The sequence below is a fragment of the Nanorana parkeri genome, unplaced genomic scaffold (assembly GCF_000935625.1).
Source record: "Nanorana parkeri isolate BGI_ZX_2015 unplaced genomic scaffold, ASM93562v1 scaffold5, whole genome shotgun sequence".
Lineage (NCBI taxonomy): Eukaryota > Metazoa > Chordata > Amphibia > Anura > Dicroglossidae > Nanorana > Nanorana parkeri.
The window spans coordinates 5,680,549-5,705,563 of record NW_017306273.1 but is presented as its reverse complement, the minus strand read 5'-3'; the positions used below and the strand labels follow the sequence as shown (position 1 = coordinate 5,705,563).

The 25,015-nt window shown below is 43.1% G+C and overlaps 1 protein-coding gene across 1 annotated transcript in view; it reads left to right on the top strand.

The window, feature by feature from the left end:
• Window positions 1-25,015, top strand: part of KIF1B (kinesin family member 1B) — a 132,936-nt gene that overhangs the window by 97,568 nt on the left and 10,353 nt on the right. The window contains exons 21-38 of the mRNA XM_018552497.1: window positions 2,502-2,598; window positions 3,625-3,773; window positions 4,835-5,013; window positions 5,253-5,390; window positions 8,673-8,921; window positions 12,569-12,687; window positions 12,832-12,917; window positions 13,685-13,814; window positions 14,004-14,166; window positions 15,604-15,694; window positions 15,777-15,892; window positions 17,218-17,273; window positions 18,258-18,366; window positions 18,449-18,515; window positions 19,919-20,003; window positions 20,081-20,183; window positions 21,072-21,098; window positions 23,848-23,962. Of these exons, the coding sequence (XP_018407999.1) occupies window positions 2,502-2,598; window positions 3,625-3,773; window positions 4,835-5,013; window positions 5,253-5,390; window positions 8,673-8,921; window positions 12,569-12,687; window positions 12,832-12,917; window positions 13,685-13,814; window positions 14,004-14,166; window positions 15,604-15,694; window positions 15,777-15,892; window positions 17,218-17,273; window positions 18,258-18,366; window positions 18,449-18,515; window positions 19,919-20,003; window positions 20,081-20,183; window positions 21,072-21,098; window positions 23,848-23,962 (2,079 nt within the window). The remainder of the gene's footprint in view (window positions 1-2,501; window positions 2,599-3,624; window positions 3,774-4,834; window positions 5,014-5,252; window positions 5,391-8,672; window positions 8,922-12,568; window positions 12,688-12,831; window positions 12,918-13,684; window positions 13,815-14,003; window positions 14,167-15,603; window positions 15,695-15,776; window positions 15,893-17,217; window positions 17,274-18,257; window positions 18,367-18,448; window positions 18,516-19,918; window positions 20,004-20,080; window positions 20,184-21,071; window positions 21,099-23,847; window positions 23,963-25,015) is intronic.

Sequence of the window (25,015 nt, the reverse complement as noted above, 5' to 3'; positions counted from 1 at the left end):
TGGGGAAAGAAAAATGCATTTTTATAATGTAAGCTGTCTAATGCACAGGTTTCTTTACAGAATCGACAACCTGTCTGATTTAAGGCTGCTCTATGAATAAACTTTGAGATGAACTTGAAAACTTGAGTTTTTATTGTATTGTCCAGTAATTGTCTGCACACACCTAGGTGTCATCACTCATTGCCATCATGCTGCTCATAACATCATATCTCCCGACTTTCTACAAGCATATAAAAAAAAAACACAGCAAAGGTGTAATATCACTTTAATGTACATTTTGTCACACGTTGAGGTGTGTTGCATTAAGGCAGCTCATTCGATTATCTAGGCTTCCGACGTCCTAAAAATCACACATGTCACAAATGTTTTGCTGCAATGGGGTGGGAATGGCACTGCAACACGTCAACTCATATTTCTACCTCCTTTTTGCAGAGGGAAAAACAGATCTAAACCCAAGGAAGGAAAATACAAATTCACAATACACAATTCAAGATCACCTCTCTATTAAAAGCTCGATTTGACTTTATTGTTAACACTTTTGTTTACACAATGTACATTTATTTAGAGGAATCTGTACCCCAGAATTTAAAGAGGGGAAAAGGGAGTTTGATACAAAAGAGGACCTGTCTTTTTAGAAGAGACAGTGGAGAGCTACGTCCCTGACAGGCACTGTCAGACTGCGGTGGTGTGATTCTCCTTCCTTTTCTAAATGCAGATTAATGCATCAACGGACAGCGATAGCACACCGCCATCTTGTGGTGAAAGTGCAAAATGCAGTGGCTTTAGAGCACAATAACAATTCTGTAATGCAAGAATTATGGCAGCTGCCATTGCTACCTTCCTTCTAGAAATGCTCAGTATCAGTATTTTTTCATCCACAGAGATTTCCAAAGATTAGTGCCCCTGGTCTGGGGTATCTGAGGTAGTTCAGTGCCAGCTTTTCACTAGTGTTAGCAGATGTGAGTACAGGTTCACTTTAACATGTTCTATTCTATATAGGTATATACAAATCAGGAATCTGTATTGTATATAATTATCCCATCAACTCATTCCTCCTCCTCTATGTATGTAAATACATGTAAAAGATGGAAGCTAAACACTATTCCAGTATAGAAAGTGTAATAAGTGTAAGTTTAGATGGATTTTATTAATTGTAAAGCTGAAATATTGCACCAGCTCTACAGAAAATCTTCTGATTTTATATTGAATGTGAAATGTTATCAGTAGTAACAACTGAAAGCCACTTAGATGGCCAGAGGAACCCAGCTATTCCGGAATAAAAGACGGCTTGTTTGTTTTTGCATATTTTTTTTTTTCTTTAATTCACTTTACTGAACGCCAAGTGTCAGATAATTGTCTCTAATGAATATAACATTGCAGTGATAAGTACTTTAAGTTATTAAAATGTTTATCTGGTCAGTTGTGTAACCTTTGCAGCATGCAAATACCCTTTGTACTGTATAAAATTACAGTATGTACTCCAAGACTCTAGCTGGCACAGTGTTTCCTCCCAAAACTCTACAGGAGCCTATAGAAGCAGTCATTGTGGTGTATGGACACACTCGTTCCAGGGCCAGCCACGGACAGCTGTCACTCAATGAGCTCTTACTCATTACAGCAGTTCTGCCAATAAACCCTAAGCCATGCCAAGTACCAGGTATTGTGAGGATATTTACACATTGGGAAGGTCTGAGTTGCACACTGTATACCCAATTGTTTGTGGACACCTGACCATCACACTTATTTGGGCTTGTTGGACATTCCATTCTAAAACCATGGGCATTGATACGGAGTTGCCCCCCTTTTGCTGCTATAATGGGTTCCATGTATATGGGAAGGCTTTTCATAACATTTTGGCGTGCATATGTGGGAATTTGTACCCATTCATCCAAGAGAGCATTTGTGAGGTCAGGTACCGATGTAGAGCTAGAAGACCTGGCTTGCAATCATCATTCGAATTCATCCCAAAGGTGTTCAGTAGGGTTGAATGCAGGGCTCTGTGGCAGCCACTTGAGTCCCTCTACTACAAATTCATAGAAGCATTTTTTTTTTTATTGAGCTGGCTTTGTAAACCCAGGGCACATGCTGGAACAGAAAGGGGATTTCTCCAAGTGATTGCCATAAGGTTGCATGTTTTGGTATGCTGTAGCATTGACAGTAACCCTCCATGGAAACACTGAACTCAGTCATTTCAAGGGGTGTCCACATACATTTGTCCAGCTAGGAAATCTGATAGAGAAAACCACAAGCAGTTTATATTTTAGTTAATTTGGGTTTATCCTCGCTAAGAGGCTTTTTTTTTTTTTTCTATCTTTATCTGGAGACCTGGTGTTTATTAGATGTGGGAACTATGAGGTTCACCAAATGGTATTCTGTACTAAGCTGACCGAGTCATGTACCTTCCTGTATCTTCTTAATTTCTCCCCATGTTGTGGAGGTTTTGCTGTGTGTGTGTGTGTGTGTTTCTGTCTCGCCTATACGTCCTGTCTCTCCATCCTTAGGATTACGAAAGTAAACTGCTAGCCCTTCAGAAGCAAGTGGAAACTCGCTCCCTGACTGCAGACACCACTGAGGAAGAAGATGAGGAGGAAGAGGAAGGTAAACATCACTCACAATCCTGATTATTTATTATTTATGACAGGTATTTATATAGTGCTGTCATTTTACACAGCGCTTTACCTACTGTACATTCACATAAGTCCCTGCAGGAGCTTACACTCTAAGGTCCCTTTCTTACATACATGCACACATACTAACAGTTTATACAGGAGTCTCCATCCTTTGTGGACCTTAATCATTGCACTTGCACTAATTGTGATGTCATCCCTTTGATAACATTTTGGGGCTATTTGTTATAGATCCATAGTGTGCGGGTGACACATGTTCTTCTTTATGCTGATACTGGTTAACCATCTGGTTGGTGCTATAGCTCCCTCCTACTTCAGGCTCTTCCCAGAAGAGGAGTGTGGTGGGAATACCAAATGATCCACCATTAGAGCCCCGAGACATACCTGGTACATTTGTGTAAAGGGAGCTTGTTACCTAACCCCTGCCTCTCACAGTAAATTCCTTGTGCCTGAGCAGCCAGTCACATTGAGGCTTTTCAAGGGATGCTTGTGTGTGTGTGAATAGCCCGGTCTTACTCTGGTTATTGGGCAGCTGGGGACTCTAAGGAATTGATCATTTCCTGCCTGTAGTGTTCCCCATAGAGGGAGCCTGTATCTTTGTGGGGTGCAGGTCCACAGACTGACATAGGCCTGACTTATCTAGCAAAATCTGATCTTGCTCTGCACCTCTCTGTTGTGCTGTGTCTTTCTTCTTCCTTACGCAGTTTATTTGTTTTTTATTTGCTCATTATGATGTGAGTGCCCCTCTTCCCCATAATGCATCTCACTAGTCTGCAGTACTAATTTCTTACAAATGCTGCCTACTTATCATGGATGTTATAAAGCTCTTACTACTGTCCTCAGAGAAAATACCAGGTGACCATATACTCATCATTCTGCCTAATAGAGTGCAGATATTTGTGAGAGTTGTGTACCCTGTGCTCGTATCCTGCCTGGAGTTGTGCCCTATGACATGTGCCATTGCTTGTATTACAGTTCTCATCTCTTTTTATTTCAGTGCCCTGGACACAGCACGAGTTTGAGCTGGCAGAGTGGGCATTTAAGAAATGGAAACACCACCAGTTCACATCTTTACGGGATCTTCTGTGGGGAAATGCCGTCTACTTAAAGGAGGCCAACGCCATAAGCGTGGAGCTAAAGAAGAAGGTGACAAACTGCTCTGTCCTTTGTTCGTCAATACCTATCAGTCTTTGTCAATACTCCACGTTTAGCAGTGACTAGTTGTAACAAGGGATGCACCGATATCGATACTAGTATGGGTGCCGATGCCGAGTATTTGGGCGAGTACTCGTACGCGCCCAAATGCTCTGATGCCTAGCCTGATACTTTTGCTATCAGGAAGACGGCTCCATGCTCCCTCGTTACCTAGTGATGAGAAGCATGGGGACGGCTTCCCGGCCTATCAGGAAGCCGGGCAGCTTGTAATGACTCGCTGCCCGTCTTCCTGATTGGTTGGATAGCTGGCTAATCAGGAAGCCAGGCGCCGTGTAATGACGCGGCGCCCGGCTTTCTGATTGGTCAGGAAGCTGGCCACTCAGGAAGCCAGGCGCCATGTAATGACACGGCGCCCTGCTTTCTGATTGGCCAGGAAGCTAGCTCCATGCTCCCTCGTCACCTAATGACGAGAAAGCATGAAGACAGCTTCCCGGCCAATCAGGAAGCCGGTTCCACGTCATTACACGCCGCCAGGCTTCCTGATTGGCCAGAAAGCTGGCTCCATGCTTTCTTGTCACCCAGTGACGAGAAGCATGTGGACTGCTTCCCTGCTAATCAAGAAGCCGGATGGCGAGTCTTTATACGCCGCCTGGCTTCCTTAATGGGACTTCCTGTATCAGTATTCGGTATCGGCGAGTACCAGAAAAAAAATATCGGTACTATTACTCAATACCGAAAAACTGGTATCGATGCATCCCTAGTTGTAACCCAAATATCGTCTGTCATGAGTGTAGTGCACTCAGGCCAATATAAGTAGGCCTCTGGTTGGTTGCGGTGGGCTACTGAATCCTGTTGATCTTTGGGTTTGTATGAAGTTTAATTTTACCTGGACAGAACAGGTCAAAAGCGTGATCACTGGAACGTCAGCTGCAGTTTTGGGAATAGAATTGGCTTTTAGGAGGAGTGGCCAACTGTTTAAGGTCGATGCAGATCCAATTTTGTACCCTCTTTTTCTATGAGAAGGTTCACCATCTTTCTTTGTGTTTCCACAGGTCCAGTTTCAGTTTGTGCTGCTGACGGACACTCTGTATTCCCCCCTACCTCCGGAGCTCCTTCCGCCCGATGCTGATAAACTTGCAGAGGACCAACCCTTCCCACGCACCGTGGTTGCCGTCGAGGTGCAGGACCTGAAAAACGGGGCTACTCACTACTGGTCACTGGAGAAACTCAAGTAAGTCTGCTTCTATGTTGAGTCAGGAGTATCACCTCATATATTTCCCGTGTGTTGTCAACCAGCACCGGGCCTTATGAAAATAAAGAACAGACTCCTCCTTACATCCTGCCAGTGCAGTATGGCAGAATAAAGGGGAAGATTCTAGTTACAGAGGGCAGCTCACACAGTTCTTATTTCAGGCACTCTTCTTTAAAGCCTGCTGATTTTTAAATCGTGATTTCCTTTTTGTACACCAGGCTGAGACTATACCAAATGCGGGAGATGTATGACCGGGCCGGAGAAATGGCCTCCAATATCCAAGACGAACTTGATTCTGTAATGAGTGGTGGCGACCCATTCTACGATCGTTTCCACTGGTTCAAGCTTGTCGGCAGGTAAGTTTGTTTCCTCCTGTTGGACATCCCGGAGATATCATGTATATTCCACACACGTTTTAGTACCACTCTGGGATGTCATTGTTACCCATGATAAGAGTGTTAAATGTTTTTTTTTTTAAAAAGGTTTTACAGCTCTGGAAATATTGATTCATACTGAGTTTTCAGTTGTAAAATTGTCTTTTTTTTTTCTCATTTCCCTTCATGTTTTTCTAGTCAAGCGTGCTCATTTCTGAATATAGCAGTGGGGTAGCCATCTTGTTCACTGGAATGGAATGCAAATCATATAAAGCTGAGTGCTCTATGATGACTCTAAGGGTTCTAGTGATTCTCTAGTGCAAAGTTCTATGAGCATGTAGTAATGGTCAGGCCAGAGAATGTTTAAAACCCCTGTCCTGTCTATGTCCCATTGGGGAGATTTTCCTTTACTTCCTCTCCTGAAAACATAACAAAGTGGCAGGAAATGTTTCCAAAGGAGGGTACAATTCTCTTTTATAGATCTCCCCAGAACAAGTGCCCATTGGAAGATTTCACCTGTACTTGTCCTAGTGAGGACTCAGAATTGTGGGTTTCTTTTAGTCACTGTGGACCCTAGAGCTAATTGAGAAGGTCAATGTTCTGACTCTAACTGTTGTAATAGCGACCCAACCCTTCCTGAGACCTCTATGCCTGGCCTGAATGGAGCAGAGACGGTCAGCGCAGACAATCTTTATCACACTGCTGAATTCACCAAACACCCACATATAAATTTTGTTGCATTCAACAGGTTTAGGCAAATAATATTTTGGTATTTGGAGGCCAGTAGGAATGTTTCTTTCCCATCCTCACTGTGTGCGTCTTGCAGAAAGAATAGCAGGAACTTACAATGAGGAAGATGGAAATTGCATCATGCAACACAAAAGGGGGGGGGGGAAACAATGAAAAATGAGTGCAGTAAAAACAGTGGCCACAGGGTGGCAGCATAACAAACAATGGGGAGGCATAGGAGGCATACACAAATGTAATTATACTGCCCAATAAATCTCTCTCGCAGGGGCACAGGCAGCAATAAGCTCTTGACAGAGGTTCTAACACCTTTACTGCTTTATCCATAACTAAAGGAAAAATCTTGTTAAACTGACTGGTATACATGAAGCTATGGTAGTAACTGGTAGTTTTTGTTATTTATTTGCTTTAACTAAAATTGAATTTGAATATATTATTGCCCGCTTGGGGTAACTCACACCCGTTCTATAGATTAGTGAAAGTGGAGCACATCACAATTTAAAGCTAATTTTCAATAAAAAGAAATATTTTGGAGGCCACTGTACCAGTCACACATGTTAGCCCTTATGAAGCATCTACTATGTTATACCAGATACTCCCCACAGCGGTGCATGGATCAGAGATGTGAGTGCGACTGTGAAAAGATTGCACTATTTGCCTTCCCCTTCCTGCCTCCTTGCCCCTTGTATTATGTTCTCAGAATGCAAGGTGTTTTGTGAATGGTTGAGGGTGCTCCAGTCATTCATCTGCCCTCACCTATTCACAGAACATCTTGCATTCTGAGGAAATAATACAAAGAGACAGGGATTTATCAGAACTGGGGAAGACAGCATCTGGAGTAGATGGCCAACCAATCAGCTTTACTCTTCAGTTCAGTTAAGCTTTGAAAATGAAAGACAGAAGCTGATTGGTTGCTATGGACAACTGCTGCAGATTCTGTGTGCTCTAGTTTTGATAAATCCCCCCCGAGTTTTGTGAATAGAGGAGGCACAATCCCTTAACTGTGGCAGCAGGCCGCTGTATCTTGGGAGTATCCCGTGTCACTAAAGAGGTGTTTTTACAGCAGCCAGCAGGACATAGGAAATTCTTCAGTAGAGGAAACATTTTGACTGGTTCTTTAGCCCCCCCCCAATTTTTTTTATTGGCAATCACCTTTAAATCCAGACCATTTAGGGGTTCCCTTGGTCACTACACATAGAATATAAGTGAATGTGAAGAAAATGTATTCTATAAAAATGTGATTTATTTTTGCACCCTGCTATGCCTGGCCTCCTACACCCTCTTTATTTTTGTGATTAGCTGATCCTTCTCCCTTAGGGCACTTACACACTGGCACGTGGGGTACAGTTTCCTTATGTTACTGTGACTGGATCCACTGGGCCACAGATCCAAAAGAGGGGACTGCTGTGATCATTAATGTCTATGGCCGTGTGTTGCCTGCACAAAAAGCCCTGGGCATAAGAAATCCTAACCCAGGCAGTGGGGCTATCCCCCACTCTGCTTCTTTTTTGGTGCTTTTAGTGCTTCTTTTGTCTAGGGAGACAACCTAACAAAGATCTACTCACCTGGACATGGTAGCTGCTAGACCGCTCTGTGCAGCCTTGCTATAATGTCCCTCGGCATCCTTGCGTTCACTGTATTGGATGTGATGACTCACGGGTTCTTATACCACCAGAGCGGAGGGAGGGAGAGGCAGCATGGACCAGTGTAGCAGCCCAAGCGGGATCCAGGTTCAGATTAGTATATCTTTTTGGTATTTTAGCTCCCTAGAAAAAACAAGCACTTAATCTTTGCCTTGCGGGGGTAGCTTCTTCTTTAAAGTGAACCTGATCTGGACTAAATCAATTATAAGGTAACAGCATTGCTAAATTTCATCAGGTTGTGATCCTTGGCCGAGAAGGGAAATGGGGACTTCACATTTGCCCAAGTAGCCTAATACCTGCCCTTTCCTGGTGTCACCCCCTGTGATTCAAATGTTGAATGTCAGAAGTTCAGGGGACAATAGAATCTCTGGCATTCAACAATTGAAGGGCAGGGGGTGCAGCTCAGTGGCTTGATCCTGGCTTAGGCAGTAAAAGGGACCTTATACACTAGGTATCCTAGGCCAGTTTGTCTAATTTTATAGGAAACGGCTATGGTATAAAGGGTAGGGAACTCACAGACAGAGCGAGGACTTTCAGAATGATTTTTAGAGTGCAACGAACAATTCACATCAGTCTGCCCCATAGGAGCTTTCATTCCAGTATCCCCTGACACAACTAATACAGATCAACACATGCACACACTCAATGTCACTATAGACATAATGATGACCGTGGTTTGCAGTCTGAAGCTTTGGCATCTGTATCCTGAGTGCCGGTCTGTTCCACCCTTAATCTTGCATGGCACACATTTTATTTTATGCTCAGTTTTGCTGGTAATTTTATTTGGAGTGTACCCTACAAAAGATCCCCCCCTTTCCCGCCTCCTCCTGTAACTCAGGGTTGTGATAACAAGTCTTCCATTACAAATGTTCAGTTCACCCATATTCCACGGCTGCGTCAACGAGCGGCTGGCAGACCGCACCCCATCCCCCACCTTTTCAACAGCGGATTCAGACATCACAGAGCTGGCCGACGAACAGCAGGACGAAATGGACGACTTCGATGACGAGCCTTTTGTGGACGACACTGGCTCGGATGCGGGCAATGAGGAAGGATCGGATCTGTTCAGCGATGGGCAGGACCCGTTTTACGACCGCTCCCCTTGGTTCATTTTAGTAGGAAGGTTGGTGAGGTTGTGCGAGGAAAGGGTGAGGAAGGACAAGCTCTCGACAGAACCCCAAATTATTAGAATGAGTACGCCTGGTGGCCTAAGGTCTTCCTTTAAACATACCAGCCACGTGTCCTGGTACATCTCCAGAACCATACAGGTCTTGCCTACATTTTATTAAAATTCACAAAGCATTTTTCAAAGGTGATCTTCATTGAAAACTGCATGTCAGTATAATCAGTGGGCCATTGTTATACAATGCTGAAGTTCCAGCTTGCCCCATCTGCCGTGCCTCTTGTTGGTTCTTCAGTGTGATGGGCAACCTTGCTGGCCATATGATGTGTTCCTCCTCAGAAGTAATACTGGGCCTCGTTTATTCAATATTGAGGGAAACTGTCTGTGTTTCACAGAACAACCTGTCAGGGTTTTCCATTCAGTAGAGGAAGGTTGCTGTCGGGAGATCGGATATGTTTATTATTGGGGCCTATTCTGTCTTATCCTAAGAGAGACTCTATCCCCGGGAGGGAAATTGCTGCACCTATGAATTGCAGGTACCTTGAGGTGCACAAACCTTCAGCAACCTCCCATACAATACTGTTGTAGCAGAATCACAGGCGCTGGATTAATTTCCCTTCTGGTGCCTTTCTGAATGTATTCCATCAGGTTTTTTTTTTTTAGAATCTAGCAATACAAAACCACTCGCAAAGCCATGATCCGTCCCCTTCCTGTGACTTGCACCAGCTGCATTGTTATGGAATCTGATTCAGCATAAAAAATGGCCGCTTCTTTTAAATGCTGACTAACCGGAGCTGGTTACCTGTAAGGATGGGTTTGGGCGTGTTCGCAGCTCCACGTGCCGAGCCCGCCAGGAAGCTGACACTCCGCAGCTGCAGAGATCGGGAAATGTCTCAGTGCCTGTGATTGGCGCTGTCAGCTTCCTGGCGGGCTCGGCACGTGGAGCTGCGAACACGCCCGAGCCCATCCTTAGTTACCTTTTAACCTCGTAGGCAGCCTCAATGCTCCAGCAAATCCCATAATTCCTCTGAGGCTCACGCATTTGGCTGTCCGAGTCTTGCAATGCTTTGTGGGACTTGTAGTTCCACAACAGCTGGAATGCCGAGGTTGCCTACCCTTGCTCTACTATATTGTCATGGTTTCTGTGATAAAGCTTAGATTTTTTTTTTCATATTAGTGGAAGTTTCTGGGACGGACACACCACAAAATAAAAAATCAAACTCGGAATATATTGTTAAAAACAAACGTCATAAAAAATGCGTTATCTCTAAATATGAAGTGTGAACATATTTTGCAGCCTCTAATACAGTTCAGGGACATTTTAGATATTATCAGGATCTATTTTTTCTCTATACACACAAATATTGAGTTTTATTTGTAACAAGGCAGCTTCTATATATGAGCTTCTCAGGTGGGTAAAGCGAGAGCTTGTTCTTCCAGCCTAGTCGCATGTTGGGGAGTCAGTAAAGCGGAGTGTGATGCACCCCTGACCCAGTTTTCTCTCATGGTTTTAATTTTCATTTTAACAGTTTACAAAGCATATGTTGGTTTTTTTTTCTGTTTTAATTTACTTCCTTTTAATTTGGTTTGCCATCACCTCACCAACCTTGCAGCTAATTTCTTCCCCGTCTCCTCGTCCCCTGGCTGTGGAGCAGGGCTATTCCAGCAATTGAAAGCCGAATTGTTTCACCAGCTGTTGTCTTAAGTGCAGCCATTTTGTCAATGTTGAATCCAAGCTCTCAAAATTTCAGCCGTTCTTTAGTTATTAAGCCTTCGCCATGCTGAAACCTTCTAAAGGACTATAGGAGCTGTTCAGCTAATTGTGATACATCTATATCGCATGTTGTCTTAAAGGGCATTTCCACTCTTGCAGTCAGATATGAACTCACATTATACGTTTGTCATGTGCTCCCATTCATACAGCATACCTAATTATATATATATATATAATATATCTTACCTCTCCTAGTTGTTTAATTGGAGCCGGTTTGTACATTTAATGCTGTATGCAGCTTATATTGTTTAGAATAGATGGCAATGCAAAGATAAGGGACAGGCTGGGGACAGTGCAGGAATATTCAATGTACCCCCCAAGCCATGAGATCTTTTTAACCCTTTGCTGATACAGGCAGTGTGCACATCCAGTTTAGAATTGATTATGAAGATCTGCCAGAACAGAAAGGGTTAATTATATTAAATTTTAACTCCACACCCCCCTTCTCTTTTTTTTTTAAATTCAAAACGTCTTTATTGAAACGTAGTAGTAAAATACAGAAGGTACAAGTGCAATAACGTCTCAAACAATTGTTACAGCAAAAAACATAGCGAGTTACAGACAGTGCGTCTACCATAAAGCTGAATACAGTAATATTTCCCATCCAGGCAACCACACCGTGGCGGTCTGCCACTACACTGGCGTTAAGCAGTATATTAATTGCATGGGTGCAAGAACATCTTTTCCGCTAGTAAAAAGTAAGCAACAATTATTTATTAATTTTTTGCATTTATTGTTTATTAAGGTTTTTTAGAAAAGTGTACAAATGAAAAAAGAAACCATATCTTATAGTAGTACATGACATTTTCGAAAAGAAGAAACACACTTCAATTCGAGCAACTTAACACAAACTCTCTTAAGAGTCACGAGCTGGTAAAATGCAGGGAATATCATATGTAATGATATAACAACCTCATAATATTTTTTTCTAAGTTACGCAATGTGAATGGGAACATGTAACAAATATAAAATTAGGTGTTATCCCAATTTGGCTACAAAGGTGAAAATACACTTTAAATTTCTGCGTCAAGCAAAACAATGTTTCTCAGTTTTCTGTTATCTGACAACAAAACTGATTTCACTTCCAACCTCTGTGGGCCCTGTGATCAGACTAGTCCAACATCATCTCTTTCAATGCCAAGTGACACATTTTGTTCCCAGTTTTCATTCCCCATAGTGCACTAGAAATACAAGATGGCTGCCTCGGGCAGCAAGAGCAGTTTTTAATCTCAGTGATCAGACCCATTATTTCTGGACACCCCTTATTCCAATAAGCATCTGACGTGAGGCCGGGAAGCCAGTAGTGTTGTAATCTTTGGTTCTCATCTCTTTATTTTCAGCAGTTTAATAATAATTTTGTATTCCTTTTTTTATGTTTGTAATGTTGCAACATGGCTTATTAATCCTTATTTTGTGCATTTTTTTTTTTGAGTTCTCCGTTTCATATGTTACTTATTTTTAGTTAGTTGGTTTGTGCTTTCTTTTGATTTGATTACCTCTAACCCCTAAAAGCTGAATAGATGTGTTTGGGGTGGTCATGTGAGTAGGACGTTTCACTAATGGCGCCCATTTTGTGCTGCATATGATACATTGTTGTCTTACAAAAAAAACAAAAACGCATGGATATTCACTGGACCTTATTTATCAAAGCCTCTGAAGGAAGAACTGGCTGTTTGATCTAATCCCCCCTCTCTCTGAATGCAGTATGGGTTGAGGATAGGGCATCTGTTCAGCTTCTGTGGCTCTTCTCTCAGCTATTGATAAATGAGGTCTAATCCTTTATAAAAGATTTAAAGGGTCAGTAGGTTATCTGGGGACATCGGCTCTTTTTCTTTTCTAATGTGATAGCAAATCCTTTTTGTCTCTTTTTCAGAGCATTTGTTTATCTCAGTAACCTGCTCTTCCCGGTTCCTTTGGTCCATCGGGTGGCGGTAGTGAGTGAGAAGGGGGACGTACGCGGTTTCCTGCGTGTTGCAGTGCAGGCGATAGCAGGTTAGTGCTAACATCTTTCTTCCAAACCAGCGTCTGGTATTTTCTGTCTCTATGCAAAGTTTTATGAAGACAGAAGAGTTTTCTCGCCAGTCTGTCACATCTAATTAATTACTGCATATGTGCCATTTTGTTTCTTCTCCACAGGTGACGAGGAAGCTCCAGATTATGGTTCTGGAATACGACAGTCAGGAACCGCTAAGATCTCCTTCGACAATGATTACTTCCATAAGGTAGGAATCAGCTCACCCTCTTTCCTACTAATTGTTCTCTTATTACAGCACTGGGGCTGATCAAAAGTGGAGCAGGGCTGTAGCTACCATTGGGCGAGTGAGGCATTCCCCTCAGGCGCAGCTGAGAGGGGGCACAGCCAGATCCGGCATGGATGCGCCCCTGTTGCCATGGCGAGCATAGGGCGCCATTGGCAACAGGGTCGCCAGCAGGCTAACACAGCCGTGGCTTGGCAGGGAGAAGAGCAGCGACACAGGCTCAAGCTTCTCTTCGGATCCCCGCTGCTCTCCCCCACCTGTATTGGCAGAGGACTCAATCTCTTTTTCTATTTCAAAAGGGAAATATCAGGGGTCTGTTTAGACGCTTGATATTTCCCCGAAGCCCCGGCAGTAAAAAAAATAAACACACACACGCACAAAGACTATACATTTGTTTCGGACTAAATGGATAGAAACTAAAAATGTTTTCATAAGTTTCGTCAAACTAAACAAATTTTTATGCTATTTTGGATTTGGCCACCAGCGCATTCGCACCGCCATCCTGAAGGCGGAGCTCATGGCGTCACATACCGCACACGTCTGTTGGGGGCACAATTTTCTGTTCTTGCCTCGGGCTCAAAAGGAGCTAGCTACGGCTCTGAAGTGGAGCATCATTTTAACGGAATTACATTGTTGAGTAACCTAGATTCCCTTGAATATCGCAGTGAGCACCTTTTGAGAAAGCCACGTGGAATATCCATTGAAGAATTGCTTTGTTTTTCTGTTTGCAGAACGACATGACTACCACAGTCCTCACCCGCGCAGGGCTGTCACTGGAAGAACTCCGCATCGTGGAAGGACAGGGCCAGAACTCGGAAATGAACACTCCTATGGAGGAGGTGAACCGGCTGGCTGAGATGGGTGAGTTATGTGACACAGACACGCTTTGCCTGAAAAGGTTTTTAGTGAGGAATGTGACACAGAAGCCTTATCTTGTAACACCTGCAGATGTCTGTGACACACGACCATGGGAGATCTTTTTGCTGCTGTGTTTCATACCCAGCCTGTTGTTCACTCTTGCTCTGTCTGATCACCCCTCTCTTTTCATAGACATGAAATCAGGCAGCCTCTTAGATGGGAAGATGATGATGGAAGGATTCTCTGAAGATGTAGGGGAACACCTGAAGATCGGCAGTGTCTTCACTTTCCGTGTCACCGTCCTGCAAGCCAATGGCATTCTACCAGAATATGCTGATATCTTCTGTCAGTTCAAGTGAGTGGAGTTTTGTGGATAGTTCAAGACATAAGTGAGGCTCACACAGAATACACTATTTGGCCAAGGTATTTAGACATCACTTCAAATTGTAGAGACCGTGTGTACATATCCAGATCAAATATTATAAATATGGGCAGCACAGTGGCATAGTGGTTAGCGGTTCTGCCTTGGAACCCCGGGTTCGAATCCCGGCCAGGTCACTATCTACAAGGAGTTTGCATGTTCTCCCTGTGCTTGCGTGGGTTTCCTCCGGGTACTCCAGTTTCCTCCCACACTCCAAAGACATGCTGGAAGGTTAATTGGCTTCTGTCTAAGTTGTCCTTGTACGTATGCATGTGAGATGCACCTTAGATTTCTAGATGCACCTTAGATTGTATGCTCCTTGAGGGTAGGGACTGATCTGAATGTGAGTAAAGTGCTGAGTAAATTGTCGGCGCTGTGTAAATACCTGTAATAATTATAATATGGTTTAACCAGTTTGGTGTGGTGGAACTTGAGTGGCATGTCTTCAGCCCTACTGAACACCATTGGGATGAATTGGAATGACAGTTGTGAGCCAGATCTTCCTTCCCATCACCTGTACATGATCAAAATGATCTTTTGGCTGAATAGACCCAAATTCCCACAGACACACTCCAGAATCCTGTTTTAAAGTCTTCCCAGAAGACAGGAAGCTACTAAATTCCTAAAAGGGGGCCAAATCCATATTAATGGCCATGGTTTGATATAGGATGTCCAGCAAGATCTTGACCAGTAAAGGCAATCTAACTGGTGAAGTGGAAAGTAGATGGTGGAGCTTAGTTATCAAGACAGGAAAATACAGGCCTCTGTCACAAAGTGGAACCAAATCAGATTGGTGCACAGCAAAGGTGTTTCTGACTAATAAAGGTGATCGCAGGCATCTTGTGATGTCAGACAGGACAATTAATGATAAAGGTTGAAAAGTAAGTAAAGTTCACTTCTGAATCTCTGGATTGGATCACTGTTAAGGTAAAAATTTGTATTAAACTCACCCCCATACCTGGATCTAGAGATCTTCATCCTGCACTCAGCTTTACATGGCTGTCAGGGAAATCCCTCTATGCCTTTGTTGAGCTGACAGCTCATTCTGGCTAAAGAGGAACAAGATATAGTGGAAAGATGGTGACTTAGGAACTTGCAGGGCAAAAATCTCTGGATGGGGGCACGAAGGTATACCTACCTGATCATTACACTTGCTGTGCCCCCATTTATGTATCTAGAGCGCCAAGGACTGGATTTCTTCTTAGATTTTACTTTAGAAAGATTAAAAATGTGACAACTGTACTTACCAATCAGAGGCATGCCCTGCCCAGATAAGGTGAGGATAAAGGTGGAGTATGCAGTCAGTTATTGTGTGAGAAAGATTCTTTTTCAATATAATGTGATATTAAGCTCTTAAACATTTCATTCCAGCTTTTTACATCGGCATGATGAGGCCTTTTCTACAGAGCCCCTAAAAAATAACGGGCGTGGGAACCCGCTGGGTTTCTATCACGTACAGAATGTAAGTGTCACAGTGTTCCATTCTCCCCAGCTGCCGTGATCTTTCTGATGAAGCTGATACATCTTCTTCTTCTTCTGAATAGATTGCAGTAGAAGTGACAGAATCCTTCATAGAGTACATCAAGACCAATCCGATTGTGTTTGAGGTATTTGGACATTACCAGCAGCATCCACTACATCTGCACGGTCAGGATCTCAGGTAATGGCAAAAATACAAAAAAGTTTAATTGTCTGAATTATCTGGCAGAAGAATTGTTCTTTTTATTGCCTGTAACAACCAGTCAGATTCTGGCTTTTGTGTTATTATTGCTTCGACGGAGAATGGATGTGGGCCTTTTATTAGCTCCTGTGCAAATGATAATGAGATGTGGGAGCAAGTAGGCCAAGTAAGGTCTTTCTTTGTGTTTGCAAACACCAGACAAGGTGCCCACTGGAAAAATTTGTTGTTGGAAAATCTGTCCATGATCTGGAACCAATTTTGCCGCATTTTCTATGTTAAAGGGTTATTAAACCCTCCAGCGGTTTTTGCATATACACTGAGTGGCCAGATTATTATGACCACCCCATCAGTACTTTGTTGGGCCACGAGATGACTCCGCGAGATGACTTCGATGGGCCGCCTCATGACTCCACGAGATGATGAAAGGTGATGCGAGGAATCTGACACTGCACTGTTGCCCTTCTGTTGTCTTGTACCAGTTTTGCCCCTCCCCCGTTCTGCCCTAACATTGACTAGTCGCTGACGGCCACAATGCGCACGTTCAGACCCAGATTTTCGGCTGACAGTCCGGTCTTTAAACACTTTAACAACAGCTGCTCTTGAACATTTAACGAATACTGCTGTTTTGCTGATACTCGCTCCATGGCTCCGAGCGCCAACAATCATCCCACGTTCAAAGGCTGTTAAATCGCGTTGTTTCCCCGTATCTTCAGAAACAAATCACTTCTACTGTCGTGGTAAACAACCTGCTTCCCTATTTATAATGGTCTGGACCTCTAGCAACTTCAGTGCGTAATTATAGCTACTTTGCCTACAAACGTCAGGTGATCATAATAATCTGGCTACTCAGTGTATGTGCTGTTAGCAAGCTGTAGATATATGCAAAAACATAAAAAAACAACCTTTTAAAAAGGCTTTAAACTTAGCCGCGCACTCCCGTCCGAACATCTGAAGAGTCTCGGGCAGCCGCAAAGGATCTTGGGGCAGGGGCATGCGCACTTCAGATCTTTGGCCGGGAGACGAGGAGAGACACAAGGTAAGTCTATGGAGCAGCGTGCACCCGCACAGACACCGTGGGACATCAGAGGAGAGGAGGACAGAGGAGTCAGCGCTGGAGGGATATCTGTAAGGGACAGTAAAGAAGAAGATGATCGAATCAAGAGGCTTCATTTAAGGTAAGTCCTTACAGCAGGATTGGGAAGGGGAAGAAAAAAATCTGACTTTAATGTCCCTTTAAGAAGGGAATGAGTAGAGAGCCAGTTGTAGAGCCATGTTTATGACCTTTCTTTCATTTTGTTTTGCAGTCCAGCACAGCCATCCCGACGTCACTTTCCCCCACCGATGCCCCTCTCCAAGCCAGGTACGTGAATGTTTTGTGGAAAAGTTTTATTTGAAATATTGCCGTTTTGGACAAATTAGGGTTGCAGTTTTTAGTATTACCAGAGCTGTTTCACTTTTCTGTCAGTGTATACACAATGTTATTGTTTTGTAGGTAAACCCTCTTATTTACTGAGGCAGAGTGCAAAGTTCAGTGACCTTTATCAACCAATGTGAATTTATCATTCATTGTTTAGACTAAACAAAGAAAAGAGGAAATCCAGTTGAATATATATTGGTTTAGTTTCCAGCACCACTCACAATATGCAACCATTTCAAGGGTCTCCTTTTCCTCTGAATCTTTTCTCTTATTTATTTTTATATTTTTTTTTATTTTTGCCTTTCAGTCCTTTTTAGAGTTATGAGCGATTAAGTGGGTGGAAACACAAGAGACTTGTGGGTGACTTGGCTTACCAGTGTTTGTTTTGGGTAGACCAACCCTTTAAATATCATCCATTCTTGCAGATAACTTTTATTTTCAACATACGTTTTGTTGCTTGCATGCCACATCATTCTGTAATTTTATTATTATTTGTGTTTCTTTTGCTGCCTGATGATGTCATATATTCTTTTACCTACTTGTATTCATTCCCTCGCCCTTTGCCTTCACTGCCTCACCCCTCCTTGCTTGTTCTGTGTATAACCTATCTTGGTGGTAGGAGAGAGAAAGATCGATCTGGTCCGGTACCTGATGTCTGGGTACATCAGCGATCCCGTACTGGACGCTCTTTCAGAACATGCACACGTTCTCTCTGCCAGCCTCCAAGACGGGGCCGATCAGTTCCCATCTTTTCTCTCTCTGCCCATCCCTACCTGCCTACCAGAGAGGGCCCCAAAGAGACACGGTTAGTATATCGCATTGCTGGTGGTGTTTAGTAAAGAATTAGACCCTGTAGGTACACCCAGTAGTTTTGGTTTAATGTATTAATAGCAGAATATTTACCATTGACCTAAATTTCACCTGCAGTTCCAGCCACTAAACTACATCCCCTGAACAAGACAAGCCTCGGGCAGAGTGTCAGCAAATATGATCTCTTGGTGTGGTTTGAGATCAGCGAACTGGAGCCGACAGGAGAGTAAGTTACTAACATAGCAGGCTTATGAAAGGTGCTCATGTTCATTGTCAGGTCTTGACCTATGTTTGATGCTTTATCTAAGGTACATCCCGTCTGTGGTAGATCACTCTGCAGGACTGTCCTGTCAGGGAACCTTCCTGCTACACCAGGTATGGTACATGAGGTTGTAAAAAGTATTCATTCAAACACTGAAGTACCTTCAGTGCTACATCTTGTGGGCAGGGTTATCCCTTAACATTCAAAAGTGAGGGAACATTTGTAGTTTTAATATTCTGTAGAGAGTTAATCTTCCTCAAACATTTCTGATATGTCCCGAAATACAGGAATAATGTAGTATTGATAAAAGCTGTACCTTCTATCAATAAAAACAGCCCTTGAGGTCCAGTCAAGTGACTTTGCCCAGGCTAAGATGATGTCCTCAGCCTTCTGCAGGCAGTAGAAATAATTTCCTCAATCTCATCTCCACAGTACTCACACAGGCTGTACATTGTAACTTTGTAGAAAGTCACACAGTGAGAGGGAGAAGCAGAGTCTGATCCATGTGAACACAGCTAAGAACTGCACAGGCACCAGAATTCACATGATTGTGTTATCTCGGCGAAAGTCGTAGTGGTGAACCTCAAAAATGTCTAAACAAAGATGTCTCTGTCCATCTGGAGAGATAGGTAGAGGAAGGCATTTTCAGGGGAAGTATTGTGATCTCTGTGGTATTGCATATGAAACTAACATAAACTGTGAATCGGGGACTCATTTTCTGCTGCCTTGAAGCCATCCTCCGCTTTACCCACTACAAGAGAAGTTCTAAAGCTACAAAAAAAAGCATACTGATGTGTTCATTTATAAAACCTAGATATAGAAATACCTTCATCTCTTTATTATTCAGTGGTAGTTATAAGAGAAGTCCCTTTAATCGAACCATATGCTTCTATATAGGGATGTTCAGATATCAGTGCAGATACTTGGCATTTTCATGAGAACTTCCAGGGTTGCAGCTGGGACCTGGCTCAGTCTGTATTGTTTAAGAAAAACTGCCACATGACAATAAACATAAATGTATTAGTACTGAGTGTGTGAGGACTTGGACGAGTATCACTACTTGTATCTGTGAGGACTTGGACGAGTATCAGTACCTGTATTTGTGAGGACTTGGATGAGTATCAGTACCTGTATTTGTGAGGACTTGGACGAGTATCAGTACCTGTATTTGTGAGGACTTGGATGAGTATCAGTACTTGTACTTGAAAAAAAATGGTATCGGTGCATCCCTAATATATATTTATAACAAAAAAAAATCATACATTAAAACAGGGTTGCACCAATCCCATGAGCTCCGTGTGCTCCTTACAAATGACAGCTGCCTCCTAACTTTCGGGTTTTTCCCTAGTCTAGTCTTGGAGCTGGAAAAGTATCTGTACTTGTACTTGGTATCTGAACATCCCTACTTCTATAGAATAATAGACAGGAAGATCAGAGGACAAAATGGCACTAGTTCTGTCCTTCCTGCAGCAGAAGCCATTGTGTTACCTATTTATACTCCATTTTTTTGTCACAGGGCATCCAGCGTAGAATCACGGTGACTATAATCCACGAAAAAGGCAACGAATTGCACTGGAAGGACGTGCGAGAACTGGTGGTGGGTGAGTGTCGCGGCACGCACCTCTAACTCTACGTGTCCGCCCTCTACTGACAATCTTCCATCTCATTGTCCTTGCAGGGAGAGTACGAAACAAAGCTGAAGTGGACGAGTGTGCAGCAGATGCCGTCCTTTCCCTCAACATCATATCCGCCAAATACCTCAAGTCTCACAGCTCCACCAGGTAAGCTATTATGACTGCAGCTGCAACGCACCCTGGGTAATTATTCTCCTGAAGTCAGTTTAAGATCATACCCACAAGAAGTAAAGTTATCTTTTAGTCAGTTGGATAATCTCATAGAATATATAACGTTTCATTAAATAGTTCATGGAGCCGGAGGAACAAAATGTGAAAGGTTCTTTCTGGGTTCTCAAAGTTTCCACTTACACGGGTGTAAAGTGAGTGCGCGAGAAGACATGGATGGAGTCCCTCCCTGGGGGATCCAAATGGAGGTTGAGGTCAGAGTCTTACAGGGCCCAGGCTAAGTGGGAACGGCTTGGCTGGAACAGCGGGGGTTACCTGGATGATGGAAAGACTCCAACTAAACAAGCGGAGAGGATGGATCAGTGGATCTTCAATGTCTGGAGGCCCTGGGGTCACTGAACAAGGGTAGAACCCATAACCAAGTAGTAAGGCACCATCTGTATCTGTTCCAGCCTAAAACCTGGCCAACTAATAAGAATAGAGGGTGCAATATAATCAGATATTAACCACCTGAAGATTAAATGAGACATCTTTTAATAGGATATAAAGGTTATCATGTTCAGATCTTTCAGAAGTGCCCGGCGGCCTTTAGGTACACCTCTACCTACACTGCTGGTCATTGGACAATACAGGAATACATGGATAACATGGTTTAAGATTCATTTCCAAGTGTTGACCGTCTTGCCTGTCATTTTATTTGCCATATTTATGTTGAATTTAAGTTGCTCCTTCTTTTTATTTATTTATATTTTTTATATTTCCTCTCTTGTTTTCCGCTGAAGTCTTGTCTTTGCTCCGGGCGTCTTCCATTTTGTCTCCCTGAATGTCTTTGTCACTAATAGCAGCTTCTTCTTCTGTGTCTTTCAGGCTGTTTCTTGATAAGGACATGCCTAGGTATTTTATGTTTTGCTTCTCCCCTTCCCCACCACCACCCTGCACATAAAGATTCTTCAGTCTCTCACAGAATACTTTATGTCCCCTCCCCCTGCACTGCCTTGCTCCACCTCCTCCTCCCTCTTCCCCATAGCGCTTCTGCACTAAATAGCTAGATGGTAGAGTTTAAATGGCAGCTTCAAAGTACACTATCATCAAATGTTATTTATTTTTATATTGCACACTGTAATGGAATGTCATGCAATATATAATCTTAAAAAACAAGGCATTTCCTAAATTTTGGGTAAAATCCAAACTTTTTTGTCAAATTTTCACCATTTGACGAAATGCATTGTAGTCAGTGGAAAGTTCAAGATGGTCTTTAAGGGTTCATTTGGCTTTGCATGACTCCTGATGGATAGTGAAGCTCTTTACTGGACATTTAAACTATCCTGGACCTGTTTTTGTCTTAATAAATGGTCCCTCATTAGCTAGAAACAAGAGGTTAGATATGGAAGAACAGAGGAACCCTTATTCGAACCTTATAATAAATGTATAGCTCCAGTTTTTCTTTTATTATTTTTGGATAGAGTAGGGAAGGGTTAAAATCCCCACCAGGAAAAAATGTTCTGCTGTCTGTGTACTATTGGGTAAATTTCCCTTTACTTCCTGTCTCAGAGACACAGCAAAAAATGAAAGGAAATCTCCCAAAGTGAAGGCAATTCCCCTCTTAGGCATTTGTCCTCGAAACAAGACTCCCCGTTGAACGATTTCCCCTCAGCTCTTTATTCTGGGGACAGCGCTTTCAACAACAACACTGGGGACAACCCTTTCAACAATTTAGGATTTCCCCTTACTTTCGTATTTGAATCCTAAATTCACTATCCTTTTAGCGCCACTGCAAGGCCACTCCTCCTTTGTATGATGTCATTGCTAAGCTGGTTCAAGGAACAGAAATACAAATCCAGTAATGCAGCCGGGATATTCTGAGACAGTTGAGGATCTGGCAACAGATGAGTGGGGGGCGATTCAACGAGGCGTTTGCAACATTTCTTGCTGTGTGCATGCAGTCCGAAGCCTTGCGCCAAGTTCATAAAAACCCTGCGACATTCTTAGTGTTAGTACTAATGCAGGAAACAAATTGGGTAAGCTCTCATTTGCGACACTTATACTGAATGGCGCTGTCGTTGTGACAGATTCATAAAGAAATACCGCCATGTCAGTAATAAGGAAAGCGGGGGCAAATAAGATTCCTTCCATGTTGGAATAAACTGTTGCTTGTGTCGCACATCTAATTATCGTGTTGCATCTTTTACACATTTATGCACCAAAATTTGTCTTTAGGTTCCCCTGAAACTGATATTTTATAAGTTTGTATTACTCTCCCAACTTCTCCATTTAGCTCCTCTGCCTGTAAAACTTGGCTGCTTCGCAGGAGAGATTTCTGCCACAGTTCTGTAAGAGTCATGACAGATCTATATACGTCTGACCAACACGTACAATAATCAGTTGCAAGTTCCGCCATTGGTCGCACCACCAAATACAAGATATTGTTTCAAAGTTTTAGATCATCATTTGCAATTTGATTTCTGCCTTGTGGGAAGGAAAGCTGACAAGATGGTGTGCCACTTTGGTGATAGTGTCATTTATTCTGCCTTTGTAGCAATAGAGACCTTTAAACATAGCAATAGCAGTGACATTTAGTATAATTGTATAAACAGATATATTAGTATTCAATTTGTTCCATTTACATTGGGGTTGACCTCTGTCATTTCTCCCTCTGCCATTAGTTGAAGTCAATCAGTAGATTACATCTTTTGGAGTGAAGAGCTAGTTTAAGTATAAGATTACTGTGTCACTTTCATAGTGCTTGGTACACACTCCCGACTTTGGATTTGGTATTGTACATGTAGGCGGGCCAACAGCTTCCAGAGACTCCTGAGCTCTCATGTTATAGCAGTGTATAGTTAACAACAATAGTCAGAATTGAAGTGTATCTAAACCCAAGAACACAAAACCTGCTATATTGTCAGCTTAACAGACCTTAGGTGTGGTCAGGGCCGGATTTCCCACAAGGCCAACCAAGGCCAAGGCCAAGATATTTTTGCTAGCTTTTTTCTGAAGAGGTTCAGCCTCAAAGATCTTCTTCACTGTCTGAGATCGAGGTAGGCAGAGTGTGAGATCGAGGTAGGCAGAGTGTTGAGACCCCGGTAGGCAGAGTGTGAGATCGAGGTAGGCAGAGTGTTGAGACCCAGGTAGGCAGAGTGTTGAGACCCAGGTAGGCAGAGTGTTGAGACCCCGGTAGGCAGAGTGTTGAGACCCCGGTAGGCAGAGTGTTGAGACCCCGGTAGGCAGAGTGTTGAGACCCCGGTAGGCAGAGTGTTGAGACCCAGGTAGGCAGAGTGTGAGACCCAGGTAGGCGCCAGGTAGGCAGGTGATGTATTGTGGTGACAGATACTAAGGTCTGGTAGGAACCTGGCTGCTTATGGTCACCAGTCTGGGCCTTCTCTGTATATTTCCCCAAAGTATTCACTAGAGTCCGTGCTCCACAGGTTCTCTTTAAAGGTTTAGCTGGTCAAAACCGACATTTCAAACATGGCAGTACTCCCCTTTTCTAGGAGGATCCATTAGGTGTAACATCTTAGATTAGTGTTCTGTAAAATCACATTTGTGTCTTTGTGTCTGTGTGGTGTGTGTTGGGAGTGTTCTGTGTTGTATAGGGACAATGTGGATGTAGAGGATTATTAATATTACCACCCTGATTCTATAGGACTTTGTATCGGTTCGAGGCTGTATGGGACAGCTCCCTGCATAACTCCCTACTCCTCAATAGAGTCACTCCCTATGGAGAGAAGATCTTTATGACACTGTCAGCCTACTTGGAGGTAAGTAATCTGTCATCTGTCTCTGTCCTCTACCTGCCTGATTAGACTATGAGTTGTTCTGTCACTGTGACACATTCTATCACTTGTTTATCATTATTTATTGTTCCTTGAAAAGAACACATGTCGCCAGCGCACCGTAGATCACCATAGATCACCATAGATCACCATAGATTACCATGGATCAACGGTCCAAACGTTTTATTGTTGTGTCCAGACCAAGCCGGACCTGTTTGTCAGGCATGTGATCACATGCCTGATGATGAAGTCCAGCTTGGCCTCAAAATGTTGCACTGACACTGTTTTGTGATCACTACTATAAAATGTTTGGACTTCTGACCCATGGTGTGCTGGTGACATGATCAAATCTATGTGCTGGCAGTTGTTACAGCACCGTTACTCCCGGCTCTGTCCAGGAATGTGTGCAATGGGAATATTTTGACTCTTGTTTCTGATACATTTCCAAATTGCATCAATGTGATCATTGTAGTTCTCACTCCCATCCAATACTTTGTCTTTTTTTATCTATCTTTCCTCTCTTCATCAATTCATCCTCTATAACATCCTATTTTACTTTCCCTCCCTCTCCCTTCCTTTCCTTTTTTCCCTTCTTTCTTTCTTTCCTTTCTTCCCTCCCACATTCCCTCCTTGACTTTCGTCTTATCCTCCCTCATTTCCCCCTTTCCTTCTTTCCTTTCTTTTGATCCTCCCCTCTCCCCTTGCTTCCTTCATTGCTTCATTCCCTTTACTTCTATTTTTACTTCCTGCTCTTCCCTTTCCTTCTTTCCTAGTTTCCTCTCTTCCTCCTTACTTCTTACCTCCACCATTTCTTGTTACTTCCCTCCCCTTTTTCTTCCCTACTTTTAACTTTTACCTTACCTCCTTGGCTCATTTCTTTCTCCCTGTTCCTTCTTTGCTTGCTTTCTGCCTCTGTCCCCTCCCTCCCCTCCCTTACTCCATTTTCTTTCTTTCCTTCCTCTTAACTTCCTGCTCTCCCCTTTCCTTCTTTCCTACGTTCACCCTTACTTCCTACCTCTGCCATCTGTTGTTACCCCC